This window comes from Bos indicus, chromosome 4, assembly GCF_029378745.1.
Source record: "Bos indicus isolate NIAB-ARS_2022 breed Sahiwal x Tharparkar chromosome 4, NIAB-ARS_B.indTharparkar_mat_pri_1.0, whole genome shotgun sequence".
Taxonomy (NCBI): domain Eukaryota; kingdom Metazoa; phylum Chordata; class Mammalia; order Artiodactyla; family Bovidae; genus Bos; species Bos indicus.
This window is the reverse complement of record NC_091763.1, coordinates 43,663,392-43,677,676: the sequence shown is the minus strand read 5'-3', so window position 1 is coordinate 43,677,676 and position 14,285 is coordinate 43,663,392. Positions and strand designations below refer to the sequence as shown.

Genomic DNA, 14,285 nt, shown 5'->3' with positions numbered 1-14,285 from the left:
TCTGTCATCTTACCAGGAATGAATGCCTTTAGATTTATATGTATCTAGTTTTCATTGCAGTGCTAAGGTGTGACTTTAGAGGCCACGTTGGCTGTTACTTAGTTCCAAGAGTTTATTTCTGAATGGCATGATTAGCCAGGGGCAAAGAAGTCTTGAAGAGCTTGTCTGAAGTAACTTTTATACTCATTTAAATTTAGAAAAATAATCTAGCAAAGAACAATGTTAGAACAGTTTTTAAAGTTTTTTTTTAAAGTTTTGAGGACATGACTATCAGATCTATAATTAAATGTCTTTTCTTTCCCTTTTTGTAGTTGCCGCAATAGTATTATTCTGTTCCGCTTCTAGCCCACATAGCATACCTCTGACGGAAGTGACTGAGCCAATATGGCTGATGCTGCTCCTAGGAACTGTGCACTGCCAGATTGTTTCAACGAGAACACCCAAACCTCCCCTAAGCACAGGGGGTAAAAGAAGAAGGTACTGTCTGTTTAAAAGTGATCTTTTTGTAGATTTCTGTAATTGGAATCCAGTATTGTTCTTGACTTGAATGAAATGTTATCTTGAAACAGTGAGCTTCAGTCAGAATCAGCTATTGAATAATTTAGTTTCTTTTATTTGCTCCAGAGCCATTTTGAGACCCCATACCTGTTCGTTTTTGGTTTCTTTCTTGAAGCTCATTGCTGAGGCATGTGATATCACTGTAGGGAATATATGTTAGTTGGAATTGCTAATAATTTCCACTATTACAGAACCTTGTGCTTAAAAGATGCTTTGGCAAAAACAAAGTCAAGGAAATTTTTTAGCTAAATTCCATTTATTATATGTCATTTGAAGCTGTTTAATATTGCCCTTTGATGAAGTAAGCATAGCAAGTCTTACTGGCCACTTAGCACAATGAAGTTCTGTTTTAAGGGTCTTTGGGAACAATTTCTCTTTTGAATATTGTTGCTAAGAGATTGTGACATTTGCTGTTTTGGAATATTGATTTAAGCTGTTTATTTAAAAAATAAATAATACCTAATTAGATAAGTAGCACTGCTGAACAGATAGATTATAAATCTCTCCAATTTAAATTTTCTTCTTCATCTGCAAATAAGTGGCATTCCAATAGGGAAGGGGTACTTCTGTAAATAATCTGCCTAGTGCTATCCTTACAACCTAGTGTCCACTGACTTGTCAGTATGAGCAAGAAACAATAACTTAACATTTATAGAAACTGGTCTTGAATATGTACTTAATATTTGGCATAACTTTTATGCATCAGCCTGAGTTTTACTGTGTATTCAAGTTCCTGTGTTTATGTTTTCCAAATTTTTAAATGTACTGTCGAGAAAGTGGTTATTAAATTTTAAAGTTACCTTCCACTGTTAATCTCTTCTAATGAAGGAAATTAAGAAAAGCAGCCCATTTGGAAGTACATAGGGAAGGAGATGGTTCTAGTACCACAGATAACACACAGGAGGGAGCAGTTCAGAGCCACGGTACAAGCACCTCTTACAGTGTTGGCGCTGTCTTCAGAGATCTCTGGCATGCTGCATTCTTTTTATCAGGGTTTGTATTTATTCAAGACTTTCTATGGCTTAGAAATGCACTGTCCCTTTTTTGGTACTACAGTCTTAATTAATGAGTACTAATGATTTTGAATATGATAGTCCTAGTGTGGATTTTATTTTTATAAATTATAAAGCTATATATAATGGAAAAAATAGAGACCATAAAATTCACTCTGAGATATATATATGTATAAATACATCTGTATGAGAATGAAAATATACTATCAAAGTATATTTAGTATTTATCTTAGTTTCTTTTGTGATTTCTCAAGTACTATTTTATTTCTATTAAATTGCTTATTTAATCTTCATCAGCACTGTAGGACAAATTGGCTTTGTTAATATACCATGTGAGTTGTATGACATTTTTAAAAAATTTGCCTCAATTACATAAAATTATCTGAAATAAAACATATAGGTATACGTATTGTTACTTGAAAGAATAAAATATATACTATAATACAAGATTCTGTTTTTTGTAGTTTGGGTTTTTTACTTAGTTTGTGCCATAATAAAAACTGATGAAAATTGCCAAGTTAATAAGTCAAGAAAAGGGATACTGCAGGTAACTTATTTTCAGTCACTTCTGGTAACTTCTCTGCTAGTATCATTGTTTTATCAAATGTGATTGTGTTCTTACGATAAAGTTTATCATGCACTATATAATTATAGTGCATATAATTAATTATATAATTAACCAGTTATATCCTGAGCGTATTCTTATTGATAGTAATTTGGGGAGAAATTTTCACAAATTTTAATAATTTGCAGTAATGTGGCATTAAGTTGATTCTCTGACTTTTCAACCACTTAGTCTTCTAGAAAATACATATTTTATATCAGTTCACTTCAGTTGCTCAGTTGTCTGATTCTTTGCCACCCCATGTACTATAGCATGCCAGGCTTCCCTGTCCATCACCAACTCCTGGAGCTTACTCACTCATGTCCATCGAGTCAGTGATGCCATCCAACCATCTCATCCTCTGTCGTCCCCTTCTCCTCCTGCCTTCAATCTTTCCCAGCATCAAGGTCTTTTCTAATGAGTCAGCTCTTTGCATCAGGTGGTGAAAGTATTGGAGCTTCAGCATCAGTCCTTCCAGTGAATGTTCAGGATTGATTTCTTTTAGTATTGGCTAGTTGGATCTCCTTGCAGTTCAGAAGACTCTCAAAAGTCTTCTCCAATACCACAGTTCAAAAGCATCAATTGTTCAGCAGTTAGCCTTCTTTATAATCCAACTCTCACATTCATACATGACTACTGGAAAAACCATAGCTTTGACTGTATGGACTTTTGTTGGTAAAGTAATGTCTCTATTTTTGAATATGCTGTCTAAGTTGGTCATAGCTTTTCTTCCAAGGAGCAAATGTCTTTTCATTTCATGACAGCAGTCACCATCTGCAGTGATGTGATTTTGAAGCCCCCAGAAATAAAGTCTGTCATTGTTTCCATTGTTTCCCCGTTTGCCATAAAGTGATGGGACTGGATGCCATGATCTTAGTTTTCTGAATGTTGAGTTTTAAGACAGCTTTTTCATTCTCTTTCAATTTCATCTAGAGGCTCTTTAGTTTTTCTTCATTTTCTGTCATAAAGGTGGTATCATCTGCATATTTGAGGTTATTAATATTTCTTCCGGCAGTCTTGATTCCAGCTTGTGCTTCAGCCAGCCTGGAATTTCCCATGATGTACTCTACATATAAGTTAAATAACCAGGATGACAATACACAGCCTTGATGTACTCCTTTCCCAATTTGAAACCAGTCTGTTGTTGCATGTCTTGTTGCTTCTTGATCCGCATACAGGCTTCTCAGGAGGCAGGTAAGGTAATTCCCATCCCCTTAAGAATTTTCCACAGTTTATTGTGATCCACATAATCAAAGGCTTTAGCATAGTCACTGAAGCAGATGTTTTTCTGGAACTCTTGCTTTCTTCATGATGTTGGCAGTTTGATCTCTGGTTCCTCTGCCTTTTCTACATCTAGCTTGAACATCTGGAAGTTCTCATTCATGTATTTTTGAAGCCTAGCTTGGAGAATTTTATGAATATAAATAAATATCTCTTAATTTCTGACAGTGAAAATATGATAGTCTTACCACTGCAGAATCAAGTTTTTAAATGTTTCTCAGGACTTTCTGTAAGCAAGTATCAATGGCATAGTAGATACGTTTTACTTTGACGGGATCATTTAGATGTTTTGCTCATTTGAAACTGGTGTTGTATTATTATGTAGTATTCAGAATCCTCCTGCCTTTAGAATTCTGCCTTGTTTCTCTAGTCAAATGAGTTCCAGACTTTAATTTTCTAATCTTTTGGGGCTGTACCATGACTTTGACTCCTAGTTATTGATATTATGATGGCTAAATCCCTTTGGATTTATTCTCTTTAATCATGACAACTGTAATCTAACTTTCTAAAGAAGCACTGTTTTGAACTGTCTGATTTGGGATAGTTTGCCAGCATATGAATGAGACTGTTTTAAATACTGGGTATAAAAAGATCTTAAAAAAAATGTTAATTTCAAAAGTTCTAAACTGAGTTCTGGAATCCTGATGGTGTCTTGGTCTTTCAGGCTTTGATAAGACACAGAGTGCTTAAACTGAAATACCAACCGAGACTTAAAATTGTTTCCGGTGATAACAAGTTGAATTAGCATAACTGGTGGAAGAATAAATGCATAATCACACAAATATCTAAGCTTTGTGTTTGGTGAGTTGATGGTTTTCTGGAGGGTACAATGAAAACTGTATTTTTAATACCCTGTATTTATGTTCAGTTCAGTCGCTCAGTCGTGTCAAATCTTTGCGACCCCGTGAATCGCAGTACGCCAGGCCTCCCTGTCCATTACCAACTCCCGGAGTTCACCCAAATTCATGTCCATCGAGTCGGTGATGCCATCTAGCCATCTCATCCTCTGTCGTCCTCTTCTGCTCCTGCCCCCATCCTCTCCCACCATCAGGGTCTTTTCCAATGAGTCAACTCTTCGCATGAGGTGGCCGAAGTACTGGAGTTTCAGCTTCAGCATCATTCCTTCCAGTGAACGTCTAGGACTGATCTCCTTTAGGATGGAGTGGTTGGATCTCCTTGCAGTCCAAGGGACTCTCAAGAGTCTTCTCCAACACCACAGTTCAAAAGCATCAATTCTTTGGCACTCAGCTTTCTTCACAGGCCGGCCCTCACATCCATACATGACCACTGGAAAAACCATAGCCTTGACTAGATGGACCTTTGTTGGCAAAGTAATGTCTCTGCTTTTGAATATGCTATCTAGGTTGGTCATAACTTTCCTTCCAAAGAGTAAGCATCTTTTAATTTCATGGCTGCAGTCACCATCTGCAGTGATTTTGGAGCCCAAAATAATAAAGTCTGACACTGTTTCCACTGTTTCCCCATCTATTTCCCATGAAGTGATGGGACCAGATGCCATGATCTTCGTTTTCTGAATGTTGAGCTTTAAGCCAACTTTTTCACTCTCCTCTTTCACTTTCATCAAGAGGCTTTTTCGTTCCTCTTCACTTTCTGCCATAAGGGTGGTGTCATCTGCATATCTGAGGTTATTGATACTTCTCCCGGCAATCTTGATTCCAGCTTGTGCTTCTTCCAGCCCAGCATTTCTCATGATGTACTCTGCATATAAGTTAAATAAGCAGGGTGACAATATACAGCCTTGATGTACTCCTTTTCGTATTTGGAACCAGTTGTTCCATGTCCAGTTCTAACTGTTGCTTCCTGACCTGCATACAGGTTTCTCAAGAGGCAGGTCAGCTGGTCTGGTATTCTCATCTCTTTCAGAATTTTCCAGTTTATTGTGATCCACATAGTCAAAGGCTTTGGCACAGTCAATAAAGCAGAAATAGATGTTTTTCTGGAACTCTCTCGCTTTTTCCATGGTCCAGCGGATGTTGGCAATTTGATCTCTGGTTCCTCTGCCTTTTCTAAAACCAGCTTGACTATCTGGAAGCTCATGTTTCATGTGTTTTTGAAGCCTGGCTTGGAGAATTTTGAGCATTACTTTACTAGCGTGTGAGATGAGTGCAATTGTGCGGTAGTTTGAGCATTCTTTGGCATTGCCTTTCTTCGGGATTGGAATGACAACTGACCTTTTCCAGTCCTGTGGCCACTGCTGAGTTTTCCAAATTTGCTGGCATATAGAGTGCAGCACTTTCACAGCATCATCTTTCAGGATTTGAAATAGCTCAACTGGAATTCCATCACCTCCACTAACTTTGTTCGTAGTGATGCTTTCTAAGGCCCACTTGACTTCACATTCCAGGATGTCTGGCTCTAGGTGAGTGATCACACCATCGTGATTATCTGGGTCGTGAAGCTCTTTTTTGTACAGTTCTCCTGTGTATTCTTGCCACCTCTTCTTAATATCTTCTGCTTCTGTTAGATCCATACCATTTCTGTCCTTTATCAAGCCCATCTTTGCATGAAATGTTCCCTTCGTGTATCTAATTTTCTTGAAGAGATTTCTAGTCTTTCCCATTCTGTTATTTTCCTCTATTTCTTTGCATTGATCACTGAGGAAGGCTTTCTTATCTCTCCTTGCTATTCTTTAGAACTCTGCATTCTAATGGGAATATCTTTCCTTTTCTTCTTTGCTTTTTGCTTCTCTTCTTTTCACAGCTATTTGCAAGGCCCCTTCAGAGAGCCATTTTTCATTTTTGCATTTCTTTTCCATGGGGATGGTCTTGATCCCTGTCTCCTGTACAGTGTCACGAACTTCCGTCCATAGTTCATCAGGCACTCTGTGTATCAGATCTAGTCCCTTAAATCTATTTCTCACTTCCACTGTATAATCATAAGGGATTTGATTTAGGTCATACCTGAATGGTCTAGTGGTTTTCCCTACTTTCTCCAATTTAATTCTGAATTTGGCAATAAGGAGTTCATGATCTGAGCCACAGTCAGCTCCGTAGGAACTACTATTAATGTCATTTCTAAGTATATTTCATTTTCAAGGTAAAACTTTTTAAAGTAAGGCATAATATTTCTCATTTGAGAAGAAATGGGAATTATTGTAAAGGAATTCTGTAAACCTGAGAAAACTGAACCAGACAAAATATCAATTAGAAAAGATACACAAATCAGTCATATTTTCTAAGGACTTAGCACTTTAATATCAGTTAGTTATAATCTTAAATTAGCTTAATTATAGAAAGAGTAAATATGAAAAATTGCATCTAGATTGTACATCTTTTCAGCACGGTACCTGCTTCAAAATTCAGATAGTTCCTAAGTTCTCTTTCATGTCCTTTAAGAACTCATTTGTCTGTCACAAAATCATTAAAAGCATTTGGAATTATGCTTTTGAGTAAAAAAAGTAATTATATAAATTGAATTGGTAATTTAGAGACAGCAGAATAAAATCAGGTTTCATGTTAACTCCTCTGCGTAACTGACCTACCTTGAAGTGTTCTGTTCTGTTTAGCTTCCATATTTACTCTTTTTAATACCAAATTGAATATTAAAGGTTTAGTAAATTGATTTTCTTCACATAATGGAGTATATTGCATAGTGTAAGTAGTATACAGTCCCGCCAGAAACTTTAGATACAGGGATTAAAACTTGGCTTTTACTGACTGTAGTTTAAAATTCAGTTATTTAAGCTGTCGACTAGGTGAAGCTTTGTTGCATGTGTTTCACAGATAAGGATGAAGACCATGTAAAAGCCAGTGTATTCTGGCTTCTTCCAGATTTTTAAGACTGTCTTATGGACACAACTAGATAACTTATTAAATTTGCTAGCGTCACTGTATTTTAGGGTTGGATTGATCCTAGAAAGATTACAGGTACTATAAATAATTTGGCACACCTCTCAAACTTATTTGTGATAGAGGATACCTAGAGAAACATAGGGTCCCCAGAGTCTTTGAAAGGGGTATGTTAGCATGTAATCAAGGTGTAGTCATAGATCCAGATAGCAGTGATGGTTGTATAAGGCCCCTGTGTCATTTTCTTATATCTGAGATTTTATGCATTTTGTTTCTATAACTTTCTCTCCCCCTTGATTCCTAACCATGTGCAGATGAGAGCAGAACCAGAAATTTCATACTGTATTCTAGAGTAGAGTTACCTGCTGCTGTTAACTTTTTCCCTAGCATGTCTAATGTCCTTTACTATCGAAAGCATGATCTTCAGTTGGCTCAGTTTATATACCTCTGAACAGTTTTGAGAGCACCAAAAAAATACTTGCAACATTTTTTTCCATAGCAGTACAGAATATTCTGAGTGTTCTTGATAACCTGACTAGGTTTTTTAATGTAGAAACACACTAATTTTCATGTTTGGTATAGTAGATTGGATATTTCATAAGCTAAGTAGTTCTTTAAAAGTTGTTAACTTTTTGGCCAAAGTTTTAATGTGAAAAAATTTAATTTCATCATTTATTTACGGTGTAGATCGTACATGGACATGTACAAAATTTACTTAAATTTTTTTCAGAAAAGAACCAAATTGTCTCCCAATGTTTCTCACAGAGGAACTAAGGCAATTAAAGTCATGTCCTCCTAAGATATTTTTGACATAGAGCAACCTCTTTTGAACATCAAGCATGATATTTCAAAGAAAGTATTACACAGGTCGTGCCTTCCAAAAGTGTTTATTAGTTATTAGTCCCTTTATAAGCCATGACCATGGCAATGAAATTGGACATTCTGTCATTGCAAATGCTTTTTGTTCAAAATCCAATGCTGCAATGTATAAATGCTGAACCACTATGTTGTTACAGCTGAAGCTAAAATAATATTGTATATCAACAATACTTCAGTAAGAAAAGGCCAAATGCAAGAAATACCACTTCTATTGTGGAGTAAGTAAAATCGGTATAGACTTGTATATCTCCCTTTTTTAAGAGACTGCTTATCACTGCCCATTGTTAACTCTGGTTTTATTAGGTGACTGTATTATATGCATTAAATGTAGCTATCAAAAGGTAAGATCTTCTTGTTCAGTTCAGTTCAGTTCAGTCGCTCAGTCGTGTCCGACTCTTTCCGACCCCATGAATCCCAGCACGCCAGGCTTCCCTGTCCATCACCAACTCCCGGAGTTCACTCAGACTCACGTCCATTGAGTCGGTGATGCCATCCAGCCATCTCATCCTCTGTCGTCCCCTTTTCCTCCTGCCCCCAATCCCTCCCAGCATCAGGGTCTTTTCCAGTGAGTCAACTCTTCGCATGAGGTGGCCAAAGTACTGGAGTTTCAGTTTTAGCAACATTCCTTCCAAGGAAATCCCAGGGCCGATCTCCTTTAGGATGGACTGTTTGGACCTCTTTGCAGTCCACGGGACTCTCAAGAGTCTTCTCTAACACCACAGTTCAAAAGCATCAATTCTTCGTCGCTCAGTTTTCTTCACAGTCCAACTCTCACATCCATACATGACCACTGGAAAAACCATAGCCTTGACTAGACGGACCTTTGTTGGCAAAGTAATGTCTCTGCTTTTGAATATGCTATCTAGGTTGGTCATAACTTTCCTTCCAAAGAGTAAGCATCTTTTAATTTCATGGCTGCAGTCACCATCTGCAGTGATTTTGGAGCCCAAAATAATAAAGTCTGACACTGTTTCCACTGTTTCCCCATCTATTTCCCATGAAGTGATTGGACCAGATGCCATGATCTTCGTTTTCTGAATGTTGAGCTTTAAGCCAACTTTTTCACTCTCCTCTTTCACTTTCATCAAGAGGCTTTTTCGTTCCTCTTCACTTTCTGCCATAAGGGTGGTGTCATCTGCATATCTGAGGTTATTGATACTTCTCCCGGTAATCTTGATTCCAGCTTGTGCTTCTTCCAGTCCAGCGTTTCTCATGATGCACTCTGCATATAAGTTAAATGAGCAGGGTGACAGTATACAGCCTGACGTACTGCTTTTCCAATTTGGAACCAGTCTGTTGTTCCATGTCCAGTTCTAACTGTTGCTTCCTGACCTGCATACAGGTTTCTCAAGAGGCAGGTCAGCTGGTCTGGTATTCTCATCTCTTTCAGAATTTTCCACAGTTTATTGTGATCCACACAGTCAAAGGCTTTGGCATAGCCAATAAAGCAGAAATAGATGTTTTTCTGGGACTCTCTTGCTTTTTCCATGATCCAGTGGATGTTGGCAATTTGATCTCTGGTTCCTCTGCCTTTTCTAAAACCAGCTTGAACATCAGGAAGTTCACGGTTCATGTATTGCTGAAGCCTAGCTTGAAGAATTTTGAGCATTACTTGACTAGCATGTGAGATGAGTGCAATTGTGCGGTAGTTTGAGCATTCTTTGGCATTGCCTTTTAATAGTAAAAAGCAACATTTCTTTCTATACTGTTTTAATTCCTAAGTAGCTTCTTTCTACCTTGCTTTTTGTTTTTGGTTATCTCCTGTAAAAGAGGAAATTCTATTAAATGATCCCCCCAAAAAAAGAAAAAGGAAGAAAATCAAAATGATATTTAACTCCCTTCAGTTTATTTTTTAACATGTTATTTTTTAACATTTTAAAGTTGCCTTAACTTCCCTTTAAACTTTTTAAACTTCCCTTTAAAACTTTTTTTCCCTTTTTAAACTTCACTTTAAAAAATATATTCTAAGTAGAATTTCACAGTTATCTATTTTTTAAAACTGAATGTCACTCCCACTGTATCTCTAACAGTTTTATTCTCTCTTGTAAAGAAATGGGAGGAATTCCTTAAAATCTGAGTCTTGGTAATCTGTGATCATTTTGAGAAATTATTACTCTGTGAAATTCTTACTTTCAGCTATTAATGACAATATCAATGATACAGCAATCAGTGGTAAAATTAAACCTTGCCTGGAGGTTTAACCTCTTTAACTTACATTTTTGACCTTCTTTAACCTACATGTTTTTTTGAATTTATTCCTTCCTGCATTTCTCCTATGTTAAAATCTAAAGTAATCAGTTTGTACTTTTAAAAATGTATAGTTTTACTTTGAAACAATTTTAACAATTGTTGTTTAACAGAAAAGTTGAGAGAACAGTGCAAAGAACTCCCATATATTTTTCACCCAGAGACCCTGTTCAATCTGTTAACTGTCCCTATTAATGTCTTTTACAGCAAAAGGATCTAATCTGGGATTATATGCCACACTCAGGGGTCATGTCTTTTTCATCTCCTTCACTCTGGGACAGGCTTCAGTCTTTCCTGCAGTTTCATGTTTTTCACAGTTGGGACGATACAGGGCAGTCACTTAGTAGAATGTCCCTTAATGTGGGTTTGTGTCAGTGGTTTTCTGCGTCTAGTTCCAGGTGACTCATGAGAGCTCAGTGTATATCTCTTCCCTATGCTGTCTTCAGCATCATCAGTTGGTACTTGAAATTGGTCATGGTAGGATTATCTACACCATGGAAATCAGAAAACACTACAGACAAGGACTTTTTACACCTGAATAGCTGATTGTTCTACATTTAGCAGCACACCACAGAGTTAGTTGTGTGATATTTCTTCATATTTAAACCCAGTTGTGCATTTTTGGTAGGAATATCATTGTGTACTATCAGGTGGCAAACAGCGCAGATTTGTTCCTCACTAGTGATATTTATATGAATCACTTGATTAAGACAGTGTCTGCTAAATTTCTGGAGAAGGAAGTGGCAGCTCACTCCAGTGGTCTTGCCTGGAGAATCCCAGGGACGGTGGAACCTGGTGGGCTGCCATCTCTGGGGTCGCACAGAGCTGGACACGACTGAAGCGACTTAGCAGTAGCAGCAGCAGCTAAATTTCTCCACTGTAAATTTTTATACTTTTCCTTTGTGGTCAACAGATATCCTGTGTAGAGATACATTAACTGTAAAAATGACCTGTTTCTCATCCTACCTTCACTTTCTAGTTTTAGCATCCATTGATGATTCTTGCTTGAATTATGGTAGTTGCCAAATGGTAATTTTTCTAACTACATCATTTCCCTCTACATTTATTATTTGGCATTCACTTTAAGGAAGAGCTTTCCCTTAATTATTTACTTAGGGATTTTTATTTTTTCAATTTGTTATTGTCATTTTTTATTTGGATGATTAGATTGGCTTCAGTTTGGCCAGGGGATACCTTAGAGCAATTTCTTTTCTTTTGGGGATGTCCTTGTTGTTTTCTGAACCCTTCCTTACGTTTTGGTACAACAAAATGTTTCCAGGTTCAACTTGTACTTTCTCTTCCTCAGGCTTGGAATGAACTGCTTCTTCAAGGAGAGTAATGTGTGGAAACTAAGCTCTGAATGCTGGATATACTCATTGCTGTTGTAGTGTTGCCACCCTGGAGCCTTCTCGGTGGAAAGAGCTAGAAAGTGTGTGTGTGTGTGTCCTTTTACATTTATATTTATTTCTTTGTCTAGATATAAGCCATGGATTTTCAGAGATAGTTCCAATTCAGATACAGTACCACAAAGCTCATTGTATCTTTTCTCTCCTTTATATTTTCATTCTCTGTTACTGAAAAACCTGGTTCTAATCCTGAATATACTTATTTGATTAATCCTCTGTGTGTATTGATAACCCATTTCCAGTCCTCTGGGCTGCACCTTGCCCCCTGCCCTAAAAGTGCCTTCAAATTAGTTGCCATTATTGCTTGTTGCTGGGCTGCTCCTGCTGTTCCATTCCAACTACTGTATGCTCTTGCAATTCTTTTATTACCACTGCTGTTATCAGCCACTGCCAGGATACCTCAATTTGTATTTTAAGCTGCTTTGTAAACCCTGAAGTTGGTACTTACATTTAGTATTTTCTTTGTTATTTCAGCTTGATTTTCAACTTATCTGCATTTAGTGTGAGAGAAATATCAAATAGCTACTGTAGCTTAGTAAATTACTGTTCATACCTTCTGACAGCATTACTTGTACTTTGAGGAGATATTGGGTGAAAACAGCCCAGAGAAAATTAGAAGGAGGCAGAGATAAGGAAGAGAGGAAGTAGGAGATAGCTGAAAAGTATATGAAATGAGTGCTACTAGAACTCTTTCTCTTGGCTTAATACAGTCTTCACTCTGTCCTGGTAAAGGAAGAATACATTCTCCTTAGAAATATTCTTAAAGCAGCCATTAATACAGATTCAAGCCCTTTTCCTAGGTTCATATCTTTTGGTCCTCTGGGGTTCTGGGTCACTCTTCAAGGTTACAGCTACTTTTTCTGCTTTAACAATTGTCTTCTAGGCCTGTGTTATCAACTGTCTACTGATCTTTTTCAGGATGTTCCTGGGGACTTTAGCTCCAACATTTTCATCTTTCTTCCCAAGTAAATTTCTCTCCTTGCATATCCCGGCTGATTAATGACTCTATTCTACTAACTTCCCAGTCTCCCTTCCTCTTAATCACGACCTTACCCCTCCCTTTCCAACCTAGAACAATTTCCATGAAGCTTCATAATACCTTTCCAGCACACTCTTTTACTGTCTGAGTTTCCCACATTTTTATAAGGTCAAGTAATTTCACTTCTTTTGGTCTTTTTCTACATCTCCATGTTGCACAGTGTTCAAGGGAGAGGTAAAGGGAACAGTAAATAACATTTCTCTAGACAGAGAAGGTTACAGGTGTTCTCTGCACCTTTTATTTTCTCTTTCGCCCTGTCTCTCCTCTCTCCCGTAGTTAATTTTCCTCCCTGCATCTGCCACTCTTAAATGATCTTTGTTCTGTAGTGCATGCCCTTAGTCTCTCTGTGCCTCTTAGGGTCATACAGAAAGAAAAGGGTGAGATGATTGGGCATTGCGTCTTGCACCTTTGTGAAGATCTGTTCTTTGTGACCAGGAAGGAAGCATTAGAGCTCTGTAGAGCATATGGGAAGTATGATCTGTCTGTCCCCTTTCATAATCTTACAGGAGAAGGTCGGAAGTATAAGACAAACTTTCTAGGCTTTGAGTGTGTTAAGAAGAAATCTTAACAGGCTGTTTCCCAAAGAGTGGGCTGTTGGAGATCATATAGAGAATAAACCTCATAGTCAGAAGGTCTGTGTTCTGATGTCAACTTTGGCTCTAACTGACTGTGTGACCTTAAATTAATCATCTACACCTCTTTTTATTTCTGATTTATTGTTTCCAAAGCAAGCATTTAGCATAGATGAGTTACAGTGTCTTGTACAGTTCTGATAGATTCCAATAGAACTGAGCAACTGTAGTGTTAAAGGTAACATTTTTCTCCCAAAGAAACATTTCCCCCCCATTTAAAAGTTCTTCTGTTTTTTGACCTACATGAAGGCATTGTACTAGTTTTATTTTTCCTGTCTTCCTAAACTGATACTCTAGAGAAAATTCAAGGAAATTTATTTTGAATACAATTAGACACGGTTGCTTTTTAATAATGTTTTATGATAGACTTAATCTGCATTGAGTACATTTTAAGTTTGTGTGGGGTTTGCATTGTATTTCTTCTACTAACCATTTCTTTTGGATAGCCATTCTTTCACCCACTGGATCCTTTAAGCATTTGCCTATTAATCAAAAATGATTTGTTATTTTCCATGTTACATATTATGTATTGAGAAAAACTTAATTCCTGTAAATGAAGAACTTCAAGTGTAGTCTTTTAAATACTTGTAAGCTACATGATTACTGACATTTTTTCTAGAGTATTGCAGTGGGTAAAAGAGGTTACTTCTTTATCTTTGTGTTCTTCATTTTTACTTCTTCCTTTATGTAGAATTTTGTACAAAGTTTTCCCTTTTTTCATGTGCTTTTATGTTACAAAAGGTCTGTGTCTCCATTGTGTATTAAAATGAATTTATCAGAGGTATTTAGGTATCCACACTTATGGTAAAGTTTTTGG

The 14,285-nt window shown here is 37.1% G+C and overlaps 1 protein-coding gene across 25 annotated transcripts in view; it reads left to right on the top strand.

Moving 5' to 3' along the window:
* PHTF2 (putative homeodomain transcription factor 2) overlaps nucleotides 1-14,285 on the top strand; it is a 202,633-nt gene that overhangs the window by 89,421 nt on the left and 98,927 nt on the right. For all 25 annotated transcript variants that reach the window (XM_070787220.1, XM_070787218.1, XM_070787219.1 and 22 more), the window contains 2 exons: nucleotides 312-477; nucleotides 1,387-1,551. In XM_070787220.1, the coding sequence (XP_070643321.1) occupies nucleotides 312-477; nucleotides 1,387-1,551 (331 nt within the window). The remainder of the gene's footprint in view (nucleotides 1-311; nucleotides 478-1,386; nucleotides 1,552-14,285) is intronic.